Source organism: Diplotaxodon limnothrissa, linkage group LG17 (assembly GCF_057381915.1).
Source record: "Diplotaxodon limnothrissa isolate DT_005_m linkage group LG17, D_limnothrissa_male_GT1.1, whole genome shotgun sequence".
In the NCBI taxonomy this organism is placed as follows: domain Eukaryota; kingdom Metazoa; phylum Chordata; class Actinopteri; order Cichliformes; family Cichlidae; genus Diplotaxodon; species Diplotaxodon limnothrissa.
Window position 1 is genome coordinate 18,381,823 of NC_140612.1, and position 26,735 is coordinate 18,408,557.

At 41.8% G+C, this 26,735-nt stretch overlaps 1 protein-coding gene across 1 annotated transcript in view; it reads right to left on the bottom strand.

The window, feature by feature from the left end:
• The window catches only part of phf21b (PHD finger protein 21B), an 83,004-nt gene that overhangs the window by 20,129 nt on the left and 36,140 nt on the right, over positions 1-26,735 (bottom strand). The window contains exon 2 of the mRNA XM_085376534.1: positions 20,042-20,086. Within this exon, the coding sequence (XP_085232660.1) occupies positions 20,042-20,086 (45 nt within the window). The remainder of the gene's footprint in view (positions 1-20,041; positions 20,087-26,735) is intronic.

Consider the following 26,735-nt stretch of genomic DNA (forward strand, 5'->3'; position numbering starts at 1 on the left):
AAGCTCTTTTTAGCCTTTTTTCTCAAACAGCGACTTTTAAACAAGAACAAAGTGAACAAAGCTGTGAAACAAAGATGAATGCATGCCTCACATGAGTTGGAATGATTTAAATCTGAATATGACGTTACTGGGCTTTAAACAACTGTAACAGTTATTCTTCGGCTTCCTCTCCTTCCTGTTTCAGCTCCCGTCCACTCCCTCGACTTTGAAAGGCACATATAGTCTGCTGCATTCGAAGAAACAACCCGTAGAGGTGAAGTTTATTCAGCATTAGTCGACGCTGGTTTTCTTTCTAATCTCTCATTCAGCAGTTAAACTGATCTCTGCGAGCTCGCCGTCTCTCTCCACTCCACTGGCAGAATTTAATTGAGAACGCCGCCGCCCGCTCCACGGCCACGGCTAAGGTCATCGCCAGCGCTGCCGATTCAGCGAGCGGGCCGGATTATCCACACTCATTATGTACTCTGGTTTGATAGTGGGCCTTTGAGATAACGGGGCTGCTGAAAAACACATTAGTAGCTGTTCAGATTTCCATCAGTGCAGCTGCCAGACGGTTCCTTTGTTTACACGCCATTTACCAGCAAGGCCCTTCAGGCCGCGAGGAGACGGACGGCTGCAGTTTGGCCTTTTCCATTCTGGTGAGACAGAAACACTCACAAACACCACCTTAAAAACGGTGAGACAAGCATAAACCCATCCAGGATCCCACCGTGGGGCCTACTTACAGGCAGGGCCAGATGTTTGATTAATTCCAGCAGGCAGGCTTCATCATAACCAGGAAGACTGTTTTTATTCAGTGCTTAATCTCGACTGAAATCCAAACTTTCAAAATAAAAGCTTTTATTAAATGAAGAAAAGAAAACAGATAAAATGTAAACAGGTTTAGGCTGAAGCTTTCCAAAGCCCACTACCATTAGACAGAGAGATTATTCCAGATTCATAAAGAGAGATTAGATTATATATTTGGTAGAAAAACAGTAGATCATGCAGTTGAAACCACCGAAGATAAAAGATTCTGACTGAAGCAGAGAAAATGTTCACGGATCAGAACCTCCAAAGTGTCCTTGGCTGCAGTTTCCGGGTAAATGGACTCCTACCAGCTCGTGTCTGGCAGCGGGACAGCTTATCAACAGGGGCACACAGGACAGAGTCTGGACCCTCGCCCACAGTTTGGCAAAAAGGGCCGTGAGGCCCCCGCTGCCCCACATGCAGAGGTGGAGCTTTAGCCAGCAAACACAGCGTGGAAATATGGCCGCCGGGTGGCTGCGACCCAGCAGGGAAAACACTGCAGAGCTGACCATCACTGCCACCGAGCCACACCTGCCCTCCCCGTCAGGAGGAGGTCTGATCATCTGGGACTCTCAGGTGGAGGTGAGACCTGTCCTAAACTATTACTGTAACAGCAGTTATGAAGCTGAAGCTCACAGGAAAAATATGAAACACTTCAGCTGATTAAACAAGATCCTAAACCTGTGTGTGATGTGAACTTTCTGAAGGTTCATCACCCTCTCGCTGATCACCAGGATTAAACAGAAACAGAACAGAGCTCCTTTATTCACCCACGTAAAGGATATCTGACATTAAAAATCACGTCTGTTTCAGGACAAACATTCGTAAAACACTGCGAACAAAGGCCATACTGACTATGTTTTTTATTTGTGTGCACAGATAAAAGGAAAGCACCCCAAGCAGAGATTTAACTATCAACAACCAACCAAACTGCCAGTACTCAGGTGCTGGTCATAGAGAAAAGATCAACCTAAGATTTTCAAAAACAAATTCTGATCTACAATGATGGACGAACACTTATATGATGTAATCATTTCAATTTCAGCTCGGTGAGCAGAGGTGATCTTGAAAAGACTATCGTGGTAATATTATTTATATCCCAGGAAATGAGTGGCAACCCTAATCTGGAGCTCTGAGGGAGAGAGCTGATGAGTAATTTAAAACCAGCTTACTGCGGTTAAAGTGTCAAAGGATTTAAGAAAGACAAAGAGCAGCTCAGTATATTTTACTGACTTTTCAAGACTTTTTGAAAGTGAAAAACTGGATCCTCACATGAGGTATAAGCCAGTTTCTCTCAGCTTCATCACCCTGAAGTCAGAAATGATGTTTCAGGAGTTACTCTAATTATTTTGACTTTAAGGCAGTTGAAATGAAGCTGATGTCCTGAAGAATCTAAAACATGAAACAGAGATTTCTACATTGGTTGACTTCATTAAAATACGCTGCAGGAAATATTAAAACACTCGGCACATCTTGTTTTTAAAACATTAAAATGGCGATGGTAGAAAACAAAAAAAACAAATGCTCAGCTTGAGGCTTTGCTGACCAATTACAGAGTCTATAATTCCACGTTATTCACTCCTCCTGAGCATCATCAGCAATTATCAGCTGGTCAATAAGTGAATCCAGCTGGTTAACTCGAGTAATTAAACCTGTTTCATGTAGTTTTAAATGAAATCAGAAAGAGTCCCCACTTGCTGTTCAGTGTTTGCTTTTTAACTTTAAGAGACAGAAAAAAATCCATGAAATCAAACTGAGTCGCGCTTCAGAGGCTCAATGACCACGACTCCAAGCTTCAGCAGAGCTTCAGCTCTGTCAGTATTGCTGCTCCTCACCCTCCTCCGCTGGCTTCCATCTGATAACAATCACATTAAAATGTTCATTATGCAGCCGAACGGGGCGCTCGGCCAAACCGTGCAGCACAGCTCCTCATTTCCTCTCATCTGATCATGTGGTCAGTCTCCACCCGTCACACCGTCAGTGGACAATAAATCCATTTAAATGCAAATCAAACGCGCCCCGAGTCTAATTTTCCCATGTAACTCGGACTCCATTGGAATGTGACAAGCTGCCGCACTGACCGACAGCTGGAAATGTCGACAAGAAGAGCCGAAACTATCGATCAATTTATTGGCCAGCGGATCAATGAAAACTCTGATGAGTAATTAAAGACCTCACAGATGTTTAACTGCAGATGACAACAGCTGTTTACTGTTTACATCGCTTTGTTTCTGACATTGCCTTTCATCACCCCTGACCTGATGACAAATAAAAGCTTCCTTAATGGTTAACTCGTGTCCTAATAAATCCACATGTGTCCTTACAGTTTGGATTTAAACCTGAGAAATATGTAAAAACACTCCCGGGAATCTGCAAACACTGCTTTCTGTTGCTGACAGACTTTTAATTTGAAATAATATATACACTCACCAGCCACATTAGAGACACTAACAACTAACTGATTGTTAAGGTAAATATTTAATCAGCCAATCAGATGGCAACAACTCAGTGCATTTAGACATATAGACATGATAAAAATAACCTGCTGTAGATCCAATTACTGTATTAGCATGATTAATTAAGATGATTTAAGTGACTTTTTTCTTGCTGATTTGCTTCGATTTCCCCATCAACCATTAAGAGCCACAGTTGTCTGGGAGAAATGACCTTGTTGAGGTCAGAGAATGGTCAGACTGCCTCGAGCTGATAGGAAGGTAAAAGTAACCCGGATAATCTCTCGTTACAACAAAGATCTGCAGAACAGCATCTCTGAACCTTGAAGCAGATGGGCTCCAGCAGCAGAAGACCACACTGATTTCACTCCTGTCAGTAAGAACAGGAAACTGAGGTTACACACAGACTCACAAAACTAGACAACAGAAGATGGAAAAATGTTTCCTGCTCCGATGAGTCTTAATTTCTGCAGTAATATTCACATGGTCGGCTCAGAGTTTTGACCTATATCAACAGTTCAGGCTGCTGGTGGTGTAAAGGTAGGGGAGATATACTCTTGGCAGATGTTGGGCCTTAGTACCAACTGAGCATCATTTAAACACCACAGCCTACCTGATTATTGTTGCTAACCATGTCCGTCCCTTTTTAGCAAGTGTACCATCTTCTGATGGTCGCAGCACATCTGCAGCAGCTGTGTGATGCTGTCAAATCAACGTGGACCAAAATCTGAGAGTATTATTAATAATAAGATTATTATTATTAATAATAATAATCTTATTATTAATTAATTATTTAATTATTTATTTATTATTTATTAATTATTATTATTATTATTATTATTATTATAATTATTATTATAATAATAATAATAATAATAATAATAATAATAATTAATAAATAATAAATAAATAATTAAATAATTAATTAATAATAAGATTATTATTATTATTAATAATAATAATAATAATAAGATATATGCTCCAAAAAGCCAATGTTGAGGCTTCAAAATGTGGAGTCTACAAACCAGTGAGTGTTCTTGTCCATCTTTGGTATACAGTCTGAGTAATCAGCAGTTTTGTGATAGGGGAAAAAACAAAAACTGACTGCGAGCTTTTACTTCTTTGGAGAAACAGTTGAATTATTTTCTAAATACTAAGTGATGCTGATTTTCGCCCCCTAACGAGCTTCGTTACAGAGAAAGACAAAAGTGTTTACTCGGTAAATGGACTCAAAGACACAAACTTTAATTACACAAACAGAAACGGTGACAATACCTCTTCAATCGATCAGCAGCAGCGGCTCTAATCACTGTTTCTGCTGCCTTCGGCTCTTTGATTTCTCTCTTTTTTTTTTACTCAGGAGAGAAAAAACAGGAAATCACAGCAGCAGCTCCAAACTCTGATTTGTTTATCATCTCAATTAACTTTTCAGCAAAAGTGCCCAGAAGATATTTCACCGACTGAATGCCAACGCAGAGACAGAACTGAGCCGAGCCCGCTGAGATTCTCTGCCGCCCTCACCAAGATTTCAATCGCCCATCTCTGCTAATTGGGTTTTTCAGAAGTGACGGAGCCGCTCGCATGAATGGAAGATCATAAAAATGGGACTTCTTTTTAATGTGATTTGCCGAAACGTGATCGAAGCTGTTGTGACGCTGCCCGCTGTTCTCGCTGCGGCGCCTCTCCATGAAAAGTAAACGATCAAACCTCACCCCTCCTGCTCTTATTACCACTTAAATCAGCTCCTGTGACTTCACGCTGAAGGGAGGTTTCTCTCTTTGTTTCAATCCTGCAGCATCACACAGAAATGTTGCTATAGAGACGTGTCACTCCATCACAGCAGGAGGTCCGAGATGTAAATGGAAACAAGAGGAACGCAAAACAACTCAAGAAGAAGAAGCTTGATTTGACTCAGACATCTCGGGGTTTGAAAAAGGCATAAAGTTCAGCCTTTTTTTTTTTCAATAAAAGCTCATTTTGTGCCAGAGAGCTGAGAACTCACAAAGGCCCAGCAGGCGAGCTTTTATTCTGAAGGGAAATCTGGGCTTCCTGCATAATAGATCTAGGAGCAGGCCTGAAACTGGGCTCCTGCATCTGCGTATAAACCGCAGTAACACACAGGCCTGTTTTGGAACTGGTTTCCCTCGGCTTTTGGAAACATGTTGACACCAACATTCAGGCCTGTCTGCGAGCCAAAACAACAACATAAAGCAATAAAGGCCATCAGCTGTAAGCTCATTAATGTGCTGTTGTAATGTAAGCAGGTAAGCACAGGTGTTCTCTCTGAGCGCCGTCTTTTGCCTGGATTTGTTCGTGCGTGTCACACAGGTGCCTTTAAAAAAAGCGGAGCTCCTGTGTGTAATGAGCCAGTGTCTGTACAAACAGTTAGAACTGGATTATTAAAACTATTAAAAACCTAAAAATGTCAAATCTTTTCTGTTTTCTCCTGTACAGTCCAGATCTTTTAATTTCACAAAGAAAGATGAATTAAATGAACACCACCTCCCAGAAACATGAATCCTGTGGGAACAGAGGCCTCAGAGCTTCTCAGAAAATGTTCACCTGTGAAAACCGAGTGTCTTTAATCTCCCGTCCTCGTCCCTCAGCGTTTATTGGAGGCCAAACAAAATCACAGGCTGAAGCAGAAACGATCTGAACGTCATTGAGAAGAAATGTGGCTCGGGGTCGTCGCTTTAATGAAGACATTTATTTGCCAACCGAACAGCTCGCACCTTCAGCGAGAGCTGAGAATATTGACCAGCGGCAGCAACCGGCACATAGCTCTGAAAGGTCAAACTCTATATTAAAAAATGAAGAGCCGGAGAGAAATTATAGAGCCACTGCTGCGTCCACCGATCATCTCAGCTCTGCTCTCCTAATCGCAGATAATAAGAGGATGAAAAATGGCAGAAAGAGCAGCAGCAGACGTTATTGGTGCTGATTAAATGGCCAGTTAGTGGCTGAATGAGCAGGTTGGGCTGGAGCTCGGCCGTGTTCACGCTGAGGAGTTAAAAATCTAATCTTTTCTCAACATGATTTGGGCTGTTTGGAAGAGCAGCTGAGGAAAAATGAAGACTAGCCTGAAAAGTCACCAAGGAGAACTACACTGATGAAAGCTGCCTCCCCTAAAAGACTTCAGACATAAAGTGGAATAAAAGCAACAATGTTCCCAGCAACTAATGTACTAGTTGTTTAGTCAAGATTTAAAAAGAAGAGCTCAAACTACTCGAGTAGTGGAAAAACACCAAGGAAAAAGAAAAACACTCAAAGCTGACTAATGAACAAGGTTAAACACTCCTGACACACCTCAGTGATCAGGTCACGTTTTAAATGTCACTGGACGTGGTGATAACGTGGTCATCAAACAGCCACCAAACACCAGCAGTTATTTTATTATTTATTCACATTTACTACAACAGAGGGAGGTTTTTAGGATGATTTTCCACTTTTCTGCATCAATTTCCATTGAAAAGCATTTACATCACTTCCTGTTTGTTCTCTGGTTATATAACACGAGTCACACATGTGGATGTTACACAGCTTGATTTTAGGAGGTTAAGTCTCTGAATTATCATCTGAATGCCTGATTTTACTAATCATCCATCGACAGCTGCTTATATTATTAAAATCCCACCAACGTATATTCTTGTTTATACTTTTAAATGTTTCAGGTTTCAGGTGTTTGTGAGGCCAAATTACAAATTATTCTTTCTAATCATGATCTTTGTTCCTCTAAAATCCTCAGCATGGAGATCATCAATGTTATTTTGATTTATGTTTGGCCCATTGCATGTGTGATATCCCCCAAAATATTTTAATGGATATCCAAGTTTCCCTTCAGAGTGCTGATGTTCTGACCCAGTTCATAGAAAGTCAGTTTCAGTGTTTTGGCTCTCAGCTGATGCAGAAGAGAGAGAAGGAAAGAGGGTGAAAATGAAGTCATTTCAGACCACGATTTAGTCATTTGATGCCACAAATTATTAATCTGAAGGAACGAATCAGGTCATTTCAGGGTAAGAGCTGCTAAATTAAAGGCAGTGAAAGTTCTTTAAAGCCACTGATTTGAAATTTGAAGGTGCAGATGATTTATTTAAAGAACTGATTTATGAAGTGCGGCGCTCTGCTGTTGTCAGAGAAAACAGACTTTATTCAAAGTCATAAATGCTGAAGTGGTCACTCCTGAGCACTGATTATTCTTTATTTCACACTGCCACAGTCATCAGAAAAACTGATAATGGGACTGACCAGAAAAAAATATCTGATCAGATCACAAATCTTTTATATAGTTTTTGTAAAAGGTAAAAAAAAAATTAACCTAGGGTTCTTTCCTGATGGAAACTTAAAAAGTTGTGTTATTCTTCCTGCTATGAGCTGTCCCCGCTCACATACGGCCTCAGAAACAGATACTTTATTAATTCAGCCTGTGCTTGGCACTGTGGTGAGGAGATGAGAGCACTAGACCAGGACCAGAGGGAGTCTGAGGGAGTCCAACTGGCCTGTGGGAAGCTTTAGTGCCAGGGTCGGCGCCCCGCGCTCGCTGCAGAGAAAACAACCGTTTAACATGTTGGATTAGACGGGATTAAGGACATCTGTTGAGCAAAATGAGGAGCTTCTGTTGGTTTTATCTCTCCTGCTGTGATGGCACAGAACAGACCAAGAGTTGGAGAAATTAAAAGTCAAACTCTGGAAGTCACCTGGAGGAAAATATGACAACTGAAGACGAATCCACTACTCTGGAGCTTCTTTAAGCTTTGTGAGCTCGTACACTTCAAATTCTCAGTATTTCATAGTATTGTATTGTACAGTATTGTAGTTGTGACTTGCAGAACTGACTTTAACTACTGAGACAAAACGAGTTTAGAAACTATCCAAAAAGCATCCATAATGTACAACCTGGAGCACCAAAAACATCAGTATCCACCCATTGTTTCAGGCTAAACACAGAATTAAGATACTAGAGTGATTGCTAATAAGGTTTCAGTTAGTTTGATCAAAACAGAATTTATTCTTTCTGAGGTCTGCTCCATCACATTACCATTACAGACAGCTTTAAGGGCACTTTGATCTTTTTTTTTTCTTAAATGGAAAACTGATAAAATGTTTGGTTTAGGTTTATTTATTTGAAATGCTTAAAACTGTTAATAAAAAGTTTTCTGACTTTTTATTAAAAGGTTAATTTAATTTGTCAAAGGTTTTCTGAATGAACCATGTTTTTAAACCTTACTATTCAGCCTGTTCTAAAACCACAAATTCTCTATTATGTTATACTTCAGACACTTTGGCTGATGGATCCTCATGTTTGTTTTGGCACAGACTTTATGCCGGATGTCCTTCCTATCCAGGTTTGTTACTGGCACTGATGAGATTTACATTTTGTTTCTTAGATGTAATACCGCTGCTGTTTGCAGTGAATTCCAACAGCTGATTTTTTTTTTTAGATATAAATGCACCTATACGAGGAAAAATAAAAATATGTTCACTGAAGCTTTCAGTTCACAAGTTGCACTTCTCTTTATGCTGATGAGCTGCTTTTATTTTCAGTTGTTGTTGGTTTGTACGATTACATAAAAACTAATGAGATAAAAGTTGGAGATTTTGAGCCTGTGAAAGGGAAGAAACCATTATATTTTGTTGTGGATCCAAACTGCTTGGAAAAAAGCTTTTTTATCATTGGCTTGGCTGCGGATCACATAGAGAAGAATGGACGACTGGCTTTGGCGGAGCTCTTTGGTGTCTGGTGCCTTTCTAGATTGTGTTTATAAATGTGTGCCAGATATTTATTGGACGTACATTTGGATAGCAATCACGTTTAGAAATGTGATGTATTCTCTCAGATATCCTTGCACTGCTTAATTTTACTCAGAGCCTGAAAAGTGTTCACCTTTGTCACATCCTTGTGGTCCTTTTTTGATGATTGTTTTAGTGTTTAAAAAAAAAATTCCATTTGCTTACAAAAAAATGTCAAATTGTTCTCATAGGCAGGTCAGGTGATCCATGCAAAGCAGAGAAGTGACTGTCCAATATTGTTTGAATGACAAAAAGAAAAGAAAAAGTAGATGTTCTACCTTTGATTACATTATCTGTTGTTACTTTCATATTTTTAGTGTTTAGAGAGAGTAAAGTGAATAATGATGAATGCCATCCCATAAAACCAGCGGACAGTTTGAAAACTGCAACAAAACAGCAGCTGTCAGGCTGTGAGGCTTCCAGAAACACCAAAAGCTGCAAATTCAACACTGGATTTTTGTTTTTCAGCGCTTTCATTGATTCTTTCACTTTCTGCAGCTCCCTGTCCACACAGCTCCGTCTGATCAATACTCACAGTTGTCATTTTGAATTATTGATCCGCACACTTCACAACGTTAAGCTGAAGGCATTTATAGTCGACTAATGTTTTCATCTATCAGTGAAACAGCTCTGAACATCGCCATGAATAAACGCAATGCTTCAGCAACAGGACAGCATTCACAACTGTTTTCATTATCGATCAGTTTACCGGTCACTTCTCAGGTCATCTATATATCAACTGATCTTAAAATGTCACAGATTAGTGCGAAAGGCCAAATCTGGTTTCGCTAAAGCTGGCGATGATTCGCTAATCAATCATCATGTGTTTGTTTATTACTGGTCTCATCAATTAAAAGTGCTTGACAAACCGCTGACGAGCTCATAATCAGACCAGCATCCAAATGTAAAAAGCAAAACTAGCTGGGAAGGAATAAAGACAATAATAAATCATAAATAAACAAAATTAAAAGTAGAAACCAAGAATTTAAACCCTGAAAATATTCATCTTACTTTTAAATTTGCAGAAAAACTGTTTGGACCAATCAACCCGTTGTTGGACTATTTTTATGAAACCGCAGCAAAAATGTGTCATCTGGGATCCTACATAATAAACTGACAATAAAAAGAAATATAAGCAGCAGTTCTGCTCTGATACAGTCAGTCAGTAAAGTTATCAAAGTTTAATAACAGGCATGTCTGCTAGAGAAAGATGCATTCAGCAGGACACTGCTTCACAAATAGTTAATACTCATGTCGGAATAGCATAAGTTGACATTAGCAGGACATGACTGACAGCGGTTCAGACATGAAAAATCACAAGAGTTGTGAACAGAGTTAAGGATATTTTTACAGACATCAACATCAAGACTGTAAGCAGGTGCTGAAAACCTCAGAAATTCATCATCAGTGAAAACAGAGTTTCTTAAACTCGGAAAACATGATTAAATATGAAGATATTTTATTTGTGTACAAACTTTTTTACAGCCCGGCCCGTCTTCTCTTCTGAATGAAAGTCAAAGCATATCCACATCTACCTCTGCATCTTCCAGCAGAAGTGTTAAAATAACTTTTAGAAAAGTGCTGAAATATTCCTTTGTTTAATATGATTTTGCATGTGTTGGTTTTCCTTTCCTGACTATAAATGCCATCTACGTGCTGAGACTGTGTGAACCAGACTAATCACATTCATTTATTTCAGCTGAAGCTTTTTAAATGAAATTATCGTAAACGTAAGAATGCGCTCAGGCCAAGTTTTCTGAGCAGCCTCTTCAGCTCATCGGTGATGGAGCAATGGGGGAGAGTAAGGGGAGGACAGCTGGCTTTCCCAGCAAAGAGGAGGAGGAGGGGTGAGGCTAGAGGGTGTTGGTTGTCTGAGGCGAGGGAGGAGGGGCAAACTGGAGGCCAGCAGATGGACTCCTGCAAACAATAGAGGCAGACAGATGCAGCCACAAAGAGCAGCAAGCACACAGAGACACACTTCACAAAAAGCTGAGACGAAGCCTCAGCTCGACAAACCAAAAGACTCTGGAGGAGCAGCACTGCTCACAGCCACCAGGGACACACACATAAAAAAAACCCAAAGTTTATTCTAAAACCATGAAGTCACTCGTTTTTGTTCCTGATGAGATGGAAAAAGGTTTAAAAAAAAAAAAAAGTGGGCACAAACTGTGAAACTCTTTTTTTAACTTTGCAATCTGAAGGACTCTGGCTCCTTTTTGGGAACATGAAAATTTTTATTTTCCACAGAAAAAGATCTAACCATTATGACCATTATACAGATCTAACATAACCACTTTTTGGATTTTTACATTTTCCAAAAAGGGGTTTTTAGCACTACAGTGTAGTCTGATAAGAAAACACTGGAACATGACAACAAGTCCAAATACAAGGAGCCCTCTTTAAGAGAAGCATAAGCTTCCAGACCTCAGCATCAGTTTAGATCACATCACCAGAGGACAGAGAAAAACGTCTATGATGCTGCAAACCAGTGCTTAAAACTAGACTAAAACCAGTCCAGGACTGGAACAAATCAGCTCAAATTCAGTACCAAACTCAAATCTGAACAAATCAAAGTTTTAAACAAGGCCATAACCAGCACAAACCCTGCCCCTGAAACACACTAACAACCTGCAATAAAAAGAAGCCACTAACAGAGCCCTAAACCAGAGTGAAACCACTCCACAACCCAATCCATCAAAACCAACCCTAAAAACATTTTTGAACACATCACATCAAAAACACTGGAGTTATACCGTAAACATTACAGGAAATCATAAAAAAAGTGCAAAAAAGACTGAAATCACAATTAAGATCATTATGAAAAAAAAGATCTGACAGAGTGGAAACTTGTGATAGGGATTAGTACAAAAACACAATAAAAGTTTTTACTTAAATGTCTTGATAAAGTTTTACGGCCAGAGCTGCCACAAACCTGCAGCTTTGTGATTTTTCCAGAAATGTGGGTCATCAGAGAGGAGAAAAGATGTTAACACTCTAGCCCTGAAATGCACACACTTCTTCCTGTGCATTCACTCAAAGGTCTGGATGAAGTGCCCTGTGTAAACGGAGTGCTGTAATATCTGAACATCCGCTGTTAACAGACTCTCAGTGCATCTCTGCAGACATCTGAGAACTTCCTGCAGTCGCCAAGGGGGCTCCGAGGGGACAAAGGGAAGGACGGGCTTCTCTCTTTGTCCCCCACCGCCCTGCAGAAACAGAGAGGAAACATCCTAACACAGTCCGCCATGCATGGGAGGGGCCTGGGTGATGCTTATGAGGGGGGTGACGGGAGTGCACTGCATCAGTCCCTGCTGTGATGTGAAGTGCACACTAACAACTGGATCTATGTTTGCTCTCAGCTTTCTTTCCACATTCTGTTTTACTCTGGTTCATCTGCTCCATCGAGCACCAGGACATAACTCAGGACATCCAGAACCTGCATCAGGTTTACGCCCAAAACACCCCATCCTTACAGAAGCATCTGACTATGAGTCTGTTCCTTTATAGATGGGATTTAAACCAGCGACTAACACCAATTAAACCAGTCCAAAACCAGCCAAAAATAGACTAAAACCAGACCCTAACTCGGACTGAAACTAGTCCAGACTCATCAGTTGTTATGGATTCCAGTTGGATGTTTTGAGCCCAGCACAAAGAGTAATTCTCCACTTAGTTCATTAAAAAAGAAAAAACTTTGAAAACAGCGACTTGAGGGTTTCGCCATGTAAATATGCATTTATGCAGCTCACCTCGGTCTTTGTTCATTTAACCACATCTTACAGCTAAGACCTGGAGCCAGTGACGCCCGACTGAGCGCGCTCTGTGCCAACACGTGCTCAGGACAGATATGAGGACAGTTGCTCGGAGTGCGGGGTTGATGTAAATGTAGCGTTGTGTCCGAGCAGCGACAGCGGTAAACCAAACGCTGGGGGCAGCCTCGGCGTACGGTGTGTAATTAAACTCAGTGACAGAGGAGCAGAGATGAAGGCTGGACGAAAAGAAGAAGACCTCGTTACCCACTCAGCCGTGAAGAGGCACCTCCTCCTTCCTGTGCACCTGACAGGTGTTTCTCTGGTGGTTTATCTTTGTTCACAAAATCACCTTTAAGCAACTTAGCTTCAGAGCCAAAAGTATGCGTTTCAGTGGTGTGTGAGGCTCTCAGCCTTTGACCAGATGTTGAGCCTCTGTTGACTGCCTTTCAAACACCCACACATGAGAGCGTTCATCATTGTAGAGGCACAAGTTATTAGTTAGAGATGTTTTCTGATTCAGAGAGAAATAAACTAACTATTCCTCCAAACCACAGACAACCACGGACTTGTTACTGCCTGTTATTTAGCTGTGGTAGAACATCAACTGTCAGAGAACAAATGCCATTACATATATAAGCTGGTGTACTTCTAATGAAAATCCTGCTGGTTTTTAAAATAAAATGTTTCTGTCTACAGACAATGGTGAAAAGCTTTTATTTTGAAAAGATATACAAACTATTGAGTCAGACAAACCAAGTGATTTAGTAACTTCCAAGCAGGAGAAGATAAACATACTACAATACTATCATCTGCAGAAGACATAAGAAAAGGTCAGACAAACAGCCAAAATAAAGAAAGGTCAAAGGTCACTACAAGACCAAACAGAGTTCAGTTTAAACCAGTCAAAACCAAGAAGAGAGCGCTAAGCTACAGCAAAGCAGCTGTTCTTTTAAATGTACTCTAAGAAGTTTTAGTAGTACAGGAAAAACTAGTTAAGAGTACATGACAGATGTTTACTTTGATTACACAGACATGTAGGAGTAAGTCCTGCATAAGAGATATTGATTTGTAAATACCAGATATTATTATATAATGTTACACTACAGTTTATTTCCCTTTCTCTGGACAACACTGGCTTTAAAGATGTAACACATTTTGGTGTTGACTTAAAAGAAAGGCAGACGTGAAAAGGTCAAAGGTCAAATGTGACTCTAACCTATTATTATATGCGATTCTCTATATGCCCATGTGTTGTCAGTACAAACATTAAAAACACTTTTAAACAGTTCTATGTAGCTTTGTTATCACCTTCACCTTCAGATAAATCTATTGACCTTGAGGGAGAGGTCAGAGGTCAAATGTGACACATTATTTTAACTCTTTACTTACTCTTCATTTTACTCTACCTACTATATGATGATAACACACACCACACATGTAAGAATCAGTTATAAATATAAGTCAGAATTCCTTGTGGAGGTCATAAAGCCTTAAAGCTGTTTTACAGGTTACCGCTTGTAAAAGGCAAATATGACATCACTTGAGCAGTTTGAATGAAGCCCGCTGGCTGACCACTGGCCAACCACTGTGTGCGAGTTCTGTAGTACCCGAGGAAGGATGGTCACCACGGCGAGGCGAGGCGACTGTCTGTAAAACTAAGTCCAAAAGCAAATCACCCCTACAGTCGATGGAAGCTAACCTCACTGAGGCTCCAAAAAAGGTGACTCGACAGTAGGGCTGCCACAAACAATTATTTTGATAGTCGACTTGCACCGATTATTTTTGCGATTAGTCGACTAATCAGATCATGCATCCACTGGACGTAAAACGTACAGCTTATTGCACCAGCAGCACCTGCTATTATATAACTATCATTAGCTTACAGCTTTAAGTGTTTAAGGTGTGTGCTAACTAAAAATAAAGACAGGATGATAGTTTATTAAATTTTAATGAAATTTGCAGATTGTTTTGGTGAAGTTTAATAAACTCCTTGCTATCTAAAATATAACAGGACACCGGAGTTTATTCTCGAGATTCTCACACTTCTGATAATCAGCTGTCTGCTTGACGTTTATTCAGCTGTGTAAAAACTATAACTTTAATCTCAGCCAAACAGATTTACTCAGGAACAAATAAAATACTGAAAAAAAAAGCCAAACAATAACATTTGTAAGTTATCTAAGTGACTTATATATCATGTTTAACCTGAGTAGCGAAAGACGGCGGTGGGTTTGAAAACGATTTGCCGGGAGTCCGGTGCTCTCACGGTGCTCTAGTGAGCCTTTAACCCCGGCTAGCTATCGAGCTAGTGGGTAACAGACGTCTCTGAAAACATCAGCGCGCTTTTAAAAATATGTGGTGTCTTGATAAACTGAGCAGATATTTGAAGTTTACACAGCTTCATTCTCGCCTGAAAATATGTTAAACCTTTATTTTGTGACCCAGAAAAAGTAATAAGAGCAATGTTCCCTCTAATTTTTCATGTGTCTGAGCGAACACACGAACTTCCTGAGCGGACCCTTGGAGCACTGTGAGCAACAACAGACGTGTGCACTGTGATCACGCCAGCATCGAATCCATCCAAGTTACATGGTTTATTAAAATAATCAAATTACAGCGTTTACATTTATGTTACACTACTTTTAATTAACTGCTTTAGCCCACTTACAATGAAAATGTAAAAGAAATCTTGTTCATGACCTGTGTAGTATGTTAACACTATTGGAAGTAAAAATAACTTGAACTCCAATTTTGAAAACACAACTTTCTTTTTTTTTTTTTTTTTATAAAGCTCTGACTTGTATTATGAGTCTGTGGTCTGGGAGAGAGTCCTGTAACTCTCTGTCTGCAAAATACAGTAAATAATGACCAATGTTGGGCAATAATTATATAGTTACTTCTTCAAAAAAGTAACTGAGTTATGCAAACAAAGTTTTTTGCAGCTGTTTACCTAAAAATGCAGCCAAGGCATTTTTTAAAATAAACGTTTCAAACTATTTACAGAACAATCAGCTGTTCTGCATCAAATTTGATGTCACACAAATTATTTGTGCCACTCCAAAAAGTAATTTCTGTCCACTATGAGATAAAGGAGAACAACAGCCTGATTACCTGCAGGCCTGACAACAGGAGATGTATCACTCCTGTAACACCTGTAACATTCAGTAGTCGCCTCATTGTTCTGACACACACAACAAAACTATTGACTACACTACACACTAACACAAGATTTGTGCTAAACGTAGCAAATCTCTCACATCTCAAAACTGCCGTCACTCCTAAAACTTCCCCCCTCCCTAAACAACTAAATGCCATGTTGCCAAATCATTTTTTGATTGGTTGACATGGTACATTTTTCCACCAATAGGAAAGGGTGGGGTCTTTTTGGTTTTGTTTTTCCTCACAGGCTGAGAGGGCTTTCCAGCGTTTTCCTTATAAAATGCCGTTTTTACCGTTTTATAAACAAGGATAGTATTCAGGAAGAAAACCAAACATTGCAAATATTTTTATCATAACTCTGGTTTTACGTGGTCTATCAACACAATTTCAAAACTGGTATAAAGTCCACACTTTTTCCGCCAATTGTTCCATCTGTCCTGCTCACATCTCCAATGGTTGTCCACGTTGTCATTAACGTGGCTTCTCTCCACATCAGCCACGCCCCTTTGCTAGCTAAAACACCGGTGTCGGCACATAAGGATGCTGTCATAGCCTGTCAGCAACGTTGATTAGCTGCTTATATACGAATGTGAATCGCATTATTGGCTGGACTATGGATAAGGTGGCATCGTTCTAATCCCATACGGGAGCAGCCAGTCACTTACTGACTAACACTGCAAAAAATTGATTTTAATTTCAATTCAGGTTTGATTTTTTTTCTGTCCACAGAGACCGTCCCAGCAGTGCGCAATTGTACACGCGCGCAACTTAGAGGGAACAGTGAATAAGAGTAATATTAAAACTAACTAGCTGCCGCCATTGTTGGAAACTGAGCTGTGCTGCGCTATGAATTCTGGGATAGGTTGGGCCACGAAGTATACACCCGACCCATCCTTCAAATCTGGGGAAATGAAGGGCGCATTTGTCGGAGTCTTCATCGTAACGTAATTGGCCTACAAATGCAGGCACAGGAGGATGCGGTTCCTGAATTTGGACACGGCTACGATACCGGAGTTGCTTCTTCTTCTTCTTCGGGGTTTAACGGCAGCTGGCATCCTTGTACATGCAGTGCTGCCATCTTCTGTTTCAGTCCGTTATTAAACTCTTAAATCCTACTACTTATTCCTGCTTCTTTTGGGATCATACAAAGCTTCAAATGACGCATCGACTACTAAATAAGTCAGCGACGATTTTGATAGTCGACGTAATCGTGACTAGTCGACTAATCCTGGCAGCCCTACTTGACAGTCAACATTAGGCAATTACAGTCGACTCCCCTGAAGCCTTTGTAAGGTATCATCTCCAGGCAAAAACATGACTTCCTTTTTTCCCCCTCTTTCAGAACATTTTATCAGTTCGTCGCACTTCATGTGAAGGATGGCGTCCTCAAGGTGGATCCTCCATGTCTCCGCCTGAATCACCACCTGCTATGAGCAAATTAAATATTGACTCTTCTATTGACTCGCCAATCTAATTTGAAGTGATTGTGGATGAGCAGGAAAAGGGGGGGGGGGGGGGGGGGGGGCTTCAGTGGCTCGGCCGCTTGTTAAAGGCGCCATAATGGGCTGGATGGAGCGAATGATTGAGTCGGAGAGGGAAGTAGTTTAGGCAGATCTGTGAGACGTGATGGAGTCTGCAGAGAGGCTGCAGTGACAGGAAGAGCAGGTCAGAACCAGTTCAGCTGATGGCAGCGGCGTGAGTGGGACAGGTGTGGGGAGAAAATGATGATGGGAGGCCTCAAACTACCTTCCAAAAGTCCTCTGTTCTCTCAGCAGCGAGGAAAAGCTTTCATTCAGAGCCACCGTGTCAACATTTACCCGCCAACCCAAAGCAAATACACAGTCCTGAACACCGTCACAGTCGGAGGGGCAAGAAAAAAGGAAGAAGAAGAAGAAGGAGAGGGGGCTGCCTGCTTTGCCAAGTCCGATAAAAAGCCTCCAATAAGGAACAATCAGAGCTTTCTGGAGAAGGCTCACTTCACCCTTCGGCGCCCAAGCAATTTTACCGAGTGATGTGGCCGAGTGTGGGCATTATATTTTATCAAGAAACGAGCTTTTATCTATTCTAAACACTTTCAATGTTAACTCGAGGTTTTTAATCATTAAATGCAAAAAGTTAAAAAAAACAACGACAAAAAAACAACAATATTTTAAAACTGGAGACACGTTTGAGTGAATTCTGTGTTTAACACCAGAGTATATCAATGATCCGGTGCTTCCTTTCAGCAAGCTCCTCACAGTCAGGCTGGTTTTCATCCCCTCTTACCCCAGACTAAATCTGAACAAACACCTAGTTTGAACATTTGGTAGATTTGCTGCAGAAACATCGGAAAATATTTAGATTGTTGAAATATCTAAAAATAAGACGACATCATGATAAATGTCATTTCATTGTAATTAATCGCAACTTGTAAGGTTGAAAAACAGAAAACTTCCCCTGTCTGCTCACAGCTCACAGCACTGTGAAAGCAAATCATGCTGTACTGTGCAGCACAGGGATACACCAGCAGGGGGTGATATGTGCTGGTTATACATGTATGTGAAACTAGGATTTTATTTTCTAGTATTCAAAGATGGCGTTATAAACTGTATAAAAGGATGGCCCAGGTGACAAAGATAATAATAATATAATAATGACTCACTGCTGGAGCTTCTAGTGGCCGTTTGAGGAACTGCAGGTTACTGAGCACTGGGAGTTTCTGTTAGCAAGCGTAAGCTGATAACTCCACCCACTTGTCCAAAAAAATAATAAAATGGCAGCCTGTACGTTAACACTGAAGCTTCAAAATGGAGTCCACATAAGTGGGTGATGTCACGCTGTCTATGACCATCTTTTGTATACAGTCTGTGGTTGAGTGTGCAGATGAAACAGGTGACTGGAGGTCGGAGGCACACGTCCTCGTCTCTGTTTGGAGGGAATTAAGCGAGCGTGGCCTCCCTTGATGCTGGCTGGCTGTTAAACACTGCAGCAGCTCCAGCAGGTCTCCTGAGGATCATTTAACAGCTTCACTCTGAGTCGTATTATGATGTTCAGAATTGATCTCCCTCTCTGGCTGTGTCTAATTATACCTCGGGGAGGTAACAAGGGAAGGTGTTCCACGCTGCACTCTTCATTTATTTGGCTGGGGGAGGACCGAGGGAGCCAATCAGAGTCTTTAACCACAGAAAAAAATAGCTGGAGTAAACTCTGTGTTTGTGTTTCTGCAGAAAGCACAGATTATTTTTTGTGGGCGCCCCTTGAGTGAAGGTTTTCAAGAAACTGCTTTAATGACCTTCCACGGTCACCTGTGGCGGTGATTGGACACCGTTCAAATGTGTACGAGTCCTGCAGTAACCATCCAAAGGGGGAAAACGCACATTTACAACCTGTAAAACAAATTCAGCCTCAATTACACACACTGATGCCTCACAACAATTATCCACCCATCACAGGGTTGGCCTTAATTAGGTTTGTTCTCTTTCGTCCGCCTGCTCGCCTCTGAGAGACCAAATAAATGGGAGGGCCTGCAGAAACCGCCGCAACGAGCGGCCAAATCGACTTCCAGCGCGTAATGAATCGCAGCTCTGAAATTAAACTGACGTGTAATGAATCTCCAGCTCTTATTCTCTCCTCCTTTTGTCTCTGCTCTCTGGAAGCATCCTCTCAGCCTGTTCACATTCCTCAGCCATCTCGCTGCCGTCACAAACGCTCAGCATCACCGGCACCGGCGAGCGCAACAAAGGAAACGGTTACGGCCGTGTTTCAGCTCCTGTCGCCTTTTATCAATGGCAGGAAAAATCAACAAACTTCAGAGAAAGTTAGGACATCATCCCGGAGACCCTCGGACTCACGTCACAGATCACACCGCCCAATTACACTACACCACAACTTCAAACCAACCACCGCCGACACATCCACATCATCCATGAAGTCAGCTCCACCTGCGGCAGCTCTGGCAGTGAAATGTGGCCGAAGCATTTTATTTTCACTGGTTTCTCCTCAGAGGACAAAGATGAGCCGCAGGGTGAAGAAGCAGACTTACAGCAGGAGCAGTGAGAGAGGAGGTGGGAGGAGCTTGTTCAGGTGAATGCACACCTCTAGAGACACCATCATGTGACCTACCTGTCCGTTCTGAAGTTCATTGAGGCCTTTGCACAACGTCTGATTCTGCAAAGAAAAAGGAGAAAGAAACGTGAGTAGAACTATGATTTCATGTCATTTCAAACAACTTTGCAAAGGTCAAAGGTCAGATTATTTTTCACGACTTTACACAAGCACACCTAAGCATCTTGAAGTGATGACAGTAACTGTTATATCTGATGAAGCCACGCTGAATTTAATCTTCATATTGTGAATATTTTCAGCTATCACTTGATAGCTGAAAATACAAGTTGATGCCTTGTAATCGTTTTTACAGCAGTTTTGATCCTGAGGAGCTTCCGAAGCACACGAGATATCGACATGAACCTCTCACAGAACCAGGTCAGAACTTATGTTCCAATAACTGCAGATTAAACCAGCTGTGAGGTTGGTTAACGAGGTTAACTGGGATTTTCTGCAACAAACTGAAGTCATCATCACCCACTCAATCTCAGAGTGACTCAGACACAGGAAGCAAACACAGACACATCTATGAAAGTGCAGGAATGCTGGCAGACGGGCGACTGATTTAAAATGGACCAAAAAAAAAAATCAAAACCTCAGTTAGAAATTAAACATTTTTCTGAAAACCACCTTAAAAACATAGACCTGCATCAGAGGATGAAGCTTGGTTCGTTTTTACTATTCATGAACATTTTAGGTGCTGCTAACCGGTTAGCAGCAGGCCCTTCTTGCCTCCTCTTTCCCTACAGGTAGCCTGATCAGGCTGGTGAGAGAGACTCTTCTCACGATCAGAGCACCTCCTCCTCCTCCTGAATCTGACTATCCAATGGGTGTTCTGGGCCCAGGGCCACACACACAGCCCAGGAAATGAAAGAGACAAGCAAATAAAGGAGCAGATTTGATCTTGAATACAGTACATGAGTCCATGTTATGTCAGCCTGCCCCCCACCTGCAGGCTGAACCGTCATGTTTCTACTCGATGTGACTGACATGTGCTGATGGACCACGCCTGAAGCTTCACCTCAGACTCAGAGTCAGAGAAACCTACACGAGCTGATAGATGAGGGTCTCACAAACACAAATATTCGGTCGATGAAAAGGACTCACAGACATTTTTCAAACAGAAAAGAAATCAGTTTAAATAAGTGATTTTTTTCTCCGCTGAGATTTGTCCCTGCACACAAACTGAGATGCTGCAGAGCGCCGACTCAGAAACTGTAAATGAAATATTGCATAAATCAGTGAAGACGCACTCAGCTGGAAAACACTTGTAATAACATGCAGTAGCTGCAGAGTGAGGTCCTCGAGGTTAATCGAGGAACAAAATGATTTATCGGCGGCTGGTTTTGGTGTCTCTGCTGCAAACTTCCTCCCTCCTCACCCGCCCCGCTCTTTAACAAACACTAACAGCCGCCGGTGAAACCTCAGGAGGACGAAATGCCGTCACAGCTGGGCCGACGCAGTCGGCAGAGGAGGATCTGGGTCTATTTGTCATCTGTAATCTAACGGATAGGTGTAGAAACGTCTGGGGAGCCGAGCGGAAAAACTGAAGCTGCGCACAGGCTTTATTTATTTCTTTACCTCCCCGCAGTAGGCCGGCGTTAGGCTGCCGCGCGGCAAGCGTGCACAGGCGTGTGAGGATAGTCAGATGGATAAATAGAGGCGGATTCATTCTGTATGCATTGCTTTTCACACTGGGGAAATTTACAAGCCGAGCGCTGATAGTTTCCAAATCAGCTGCAGCGAGGACGTCAGAGAGAGAGAGAGTACCGCACTGCACAGCCCAACGACCCACCACGTCTGCCTCGTTTACACTTTACAACGCAAACTCATTCACTGCTGCTGCGTCTGAAGCCAGACTCAGTCTGCAGAGGGGTGGTCGCCAAGGGCGACCCTGACCACCACAGCAGCACTAGCGCAGAGCAAGAGGACGGAGCTTCTGCTTGATCTCCACTGTTACTGGGGTTAATGCTACACCACCTAAAATGCTTTCCTCTGTTGACTTGTTAGAGGCACAAAGAGCAGAGAGCAGGTTTGATCAGCTGGTACCACAAATTGCACCTCCTCTGACTTCCAGCAGAGGCTCCAACAGTAAGTCAGTCCCCATAGACTCCCATGTTAAAACTTAAACATGTTTACAGCCTGATAAAGAAAGTGGTTTATCCTTTATCGATAACTGTACCCTTCATAACTGTTTCATACCACACCTGTTTCAATTCTACTATGGCTTAAAGTTTGCCTTATAAGGGGCGTGGCCTATTTGAGTGGCAGGTGGACCTTTGAATGTTGAGTCCAAAAGTCAATGTGTGATGTCACAATGGTTATTATTTTCCATATACAGAACAGTATCATCAGCGTACATGCTGAACGCTGGCTCTCCTATTAAAGTTGCAAAGGTGACTTCATGGTGGCTTCACCCATCTTTATTATGCATCAAGACAGTCTAGTTCATTCAAAACATGGCGCGCCCACAAACACCAGAGATAACCACACATTATCTGCAACAAAACCAGACACGGATGGTTCACTTGTGTTATATTTTTCATATTGTCCATCATCTCAGGGTGTTCACAAGGTCCTGTGTGAACTGACGTTTACCTGCAGAGATACTTCTGACAATAGTATTTCTAAAACACACCGCTGTGGAGTAACTTTGGAAGAAAAAGCGTAAAAAACTAAACAGCAGTGTTGTTTGGAGGGCTGGTGAAGTCAGGCTTGCTGTCTTATAATAGTGTGCTACCTGGTGGCTAGCTACAGAGCTGTGGTTAGGCTAAAATGAACACATTAGGACAAGGAGACAGAGGTTGAGGGTCTATGTTGAGGGTCCTGAACGGCAGAGACAAACACCATCACATGGCGCTGAAAATGGAAACTTCAGCACAGAGAACCTCTGACCTCATCCACAGCAGGGGGTCAATAATTAATCTGCTGCTGTGTTCTTGATCCTCAGCTTCATATCCACATGAAGTCAGCTGAGAACGCCAGGACACCGTGAGCCCACTGGCTGTAGATACACTGAGAGTTTTTACAAACTTGACACATGAACATATGAAGAGCGCATAAAAAGCTGAAGAGACTGCTCTAAAAACCAAGGGAGAAAGAACTGCAGCACTTTAAAAAGATAAGAGCTTCCCCCAAAAATATGAACAAGCAGCACAAACTGCAAAGCTGCAGTTTCTCCATGAAAGGCCAAAAAACAAAATACTATGAAAATGCTGTGTGTGTGTGTGTGTGTGTGTGTGTGCGCTCACACACTAATATTTGGTTTGCAGGCTCATTCAGAAGACCCGCTGAATCTGAATGGCTGTTTTCTTCCCTCCTCCCCCCGAATGCAACAAAATGAAAACAAATGGCACCCCCTCCTCCCCTCCTCCTCACCCCCCATATTTACAGCCAGAGCATCTGTTCAAAATGCACACAAACACAGCCGGCTCTGCTTTCCTGTTAGCGTTTGGAGGCTTTCTGGGGAGAGCATTAGCGCTGTTTGGCTAACTGTGACAGGCTTCATCTCTCAAAGCCGCCGCCGCAAAGCCTCGTGGGAAATGATGGCCACCTGTCCCGCTGCCTTATCGTCTTCTTCCCAGCGCCCTGCTGTCCAGTTCAGTCCAAAACCCAAAATCACAAATAACCCAGAGGGCAACACGATGCCTGAATCATCACTGAATAAATGCTGGTCATGCTAAAATAAGACTGATTTAACGTTGTCATGGTTATCGGGTACCAGGTGACAACAATGATGTTAAAGTTGGTGGTTTAAAGGTGAGATGCACGAGGTAGCGCTGCTCTAGTGATGCTGGCTTTAATTTCTCACGCGGACAAATGCAGCTGGTTTACAATGTATGAAGTTATACAGCTGTGACTGTTTCAATGGCCATGATTAAATGACTCTATAATAGTAGTGACATTTAAAGTATCTTAACATAACCGATACCTTTAGGTTCTAAAAGTGTTACAAACAGGTAAAAAAGAGGTTCTATTTAACCAAACAGTACGTTTAGGGGTGCTTAATTAACTGGTTGATGTTAGCAGGTTCCAGATCAGGCAAAGTGAGGCCTTGATAGCGATACAAAACTAACTTTAATTTAATGAAGTAAATAAACTTGTTTTTAAACTGATGTAAAACAGTCTGTACATGTTAGTCTCAGTGAAATTAAAACCAGAAACTTCAAAAGAAAGAAAAAGTATAAAATGTTCAAGTCCACAGATAAAATTAAATTCTGAGCTTTTTGTTGACGGGGGGAGAAAAAAAAAACACACACTGATCTTCATGGAACGGCGGAATGAGCCCACAAATCTCTGAAGCTGATTTTGTAAAAAAGCAGACCTGGAGATGTTCCTCACGTTCGGAGTGCAGCAGGCCCGGGCAGGCGAGCCCGAAGATGGATTCACGATGCTGACTGAGGTGTTGGAGAGGCCAATCAGAGGAGACAGTAGGTAACTATCTGAGGACTAGAGGAGGTGTGAGGAGGCTGGGGCTCAGAGACGAGGAGGAGGTGATGAAGGGGGCCCTGTCCCTGGAGCAGCTGACTGCAGCATGAAGCTGAAACATGCTCCGACATGCCGGTGTTCAATTAGCGGCGTGGCTTTCGTATGTTCGCAGCTCCAGCAGGAGAAAGAGCCACTTAGTTACAGAAAATGACTGCTGGAGCTTCAGTGAGGACGCCTGTGGACACAGTTTCTACATGTTAATTAATCGAAGCTCCTGGAAGCTCCATTTGCCAGCTGCTCTGACAAGTTTTAGAGAAATCAGATTTTATATTTACAGCAGTGCTGGGAGGAAAGCAGCAAGGCCCTCCAAGCTGTGACTAACCAGTAAAGCCCATTATTTACTAGTTTTACAGGTTATAAATACACAAAATCAGAGTTCTTTTATATCAGCCGACATTCCCAGTACAACCTCTCACAGCTGAAAAACAGTCATGGCATTGCCTTCACTTTCCTAATAGGCACATTAATCTCACCCCTGGGGTTCCTGTTATCAAAGTGTGTGTTAAAGCTTTTTTATATGAGGAATGTGGAGAAGATGTGAAGAACTAGCTTGTAATTTTGAAAGGTTATTATTATGTCTTTGGTTTCTTATTTTCTGCTTAGATAACAGCTAAATGACTCACACAGGCCTAGAGATTGTTCAGTCACCCCCCACCCCAGCAAACTCAGGTCACCAGAAAAATGTGTATTCTCCATCAGGAAACAAAAAGTGTGACATAAACCAGACACCAGAGTGTTTTTGTTTTAAAATGTGCTGTTTGCAGCCATGAGTCATGACTTTTATGGTGAAGGTAAACGTTCTCCATTTCCAGTTTGCAGACAAGCTAGCATCTTTCATGCAAACTGTGGTGACCTGCTGGCAACCAAAGCAATCACAGGGAAGTTATTGGCAGCACCCTTTGCAACCGATTTCATCTAGCAACTTCCAGCAGCCGCGCATACATTACCGACAGCAACCAGTGGTTGCCAGATCACCAACAAGCCTGAGTGACTGAGGTCTTAATAAGGTGGTTAAAAGTGGATTTATGAATCTCCCTATTCAGCTAAGATGCCACATAGGTACAAATACTACTCAGATTAGGGCTGGACTATATGGCCTAAAATCCATATCACGGTATAATTTGAAGCATGTGCGGTAACGATATATATTGTGATATATTCTTTTATTCTGTATAACGTAGTTTACACACTATAGGGCACACTTAAAATCGACGGTGTGCCTTATGTATGAATTCTGGTTGTGCTTACTGACCTCGAACCGATTTTATGTGGTAAACAGCGCTCAAAAATCCATCAAAAAATGTTTTAGTAAGACTTTGGCAAGCTATGAAGGCGCAAAGCTTGATGGACTGCCGGAGCATTACAGCTGCTGTAGTCAGAAGCCTCGCGAAGTAATCTGGGTCCTAAACTCTGTCGTCTTCAGGTCCCAAAGTCAAACGAACACTGCGGCATCACTGAGAGTTAAAAACTGTCTAAATTATTTCATCTTTAATAAAATGATCAGCGTTGCTGCTTTACCAGGTGTAACAATTAAGTTTAACATCCAGGCACCCACGAAAACATTAAATTCAACAGAGTTAGAAGTTAGCTCGCTAGTTTTCACCTAAACATGATATAGCATGTTCTGAGAGATTCCTGAAAAAATTAAAACGTATAGCTCTGCTATCACTTACAACATAAATGAAGACAGAAAATTAAAACAGTGAAAATTAAACAGCAGTGACGTTTGTAGGGTTACTGAAGTTGGGCTAGCTGGTATATAATGATGTGCTATGTGTCACTAGAAAAACAGCTACGTTAGCATAACATTAGCACAGTGTAGCTGAAAGATGAACACTAACTTTTTTCCACTCGATAAAAGTTAACGTGAGGATTCCTGGTGGTTAGGGACAAATGCAATCGCATGGCAGGATGCTGTAAACGGACCAAACTTCAGTTGGGAGAACAACTGAGATAATCTACTGCGAGAGAATTCAGTATTAATGAATCAATGGTACGGAAGTGGAGAATGCGCAGTTTTTGGCTTTCCCCATATTCCAAAACTGCTTCGTCTCTTTGCTATTACTGTCGCCCGGCATAATTTGCAGATGATGTTGTTTGCAGCCGCTGCAATGCTTCCAACCAAAACAGACGCAGCTTAATGACACCATCAACATGTGCTATTGCGGTAGAGCGGTATGGTCAAAATCTCTGCCGTTGGCCAAATTTATATCGTTTATACCGT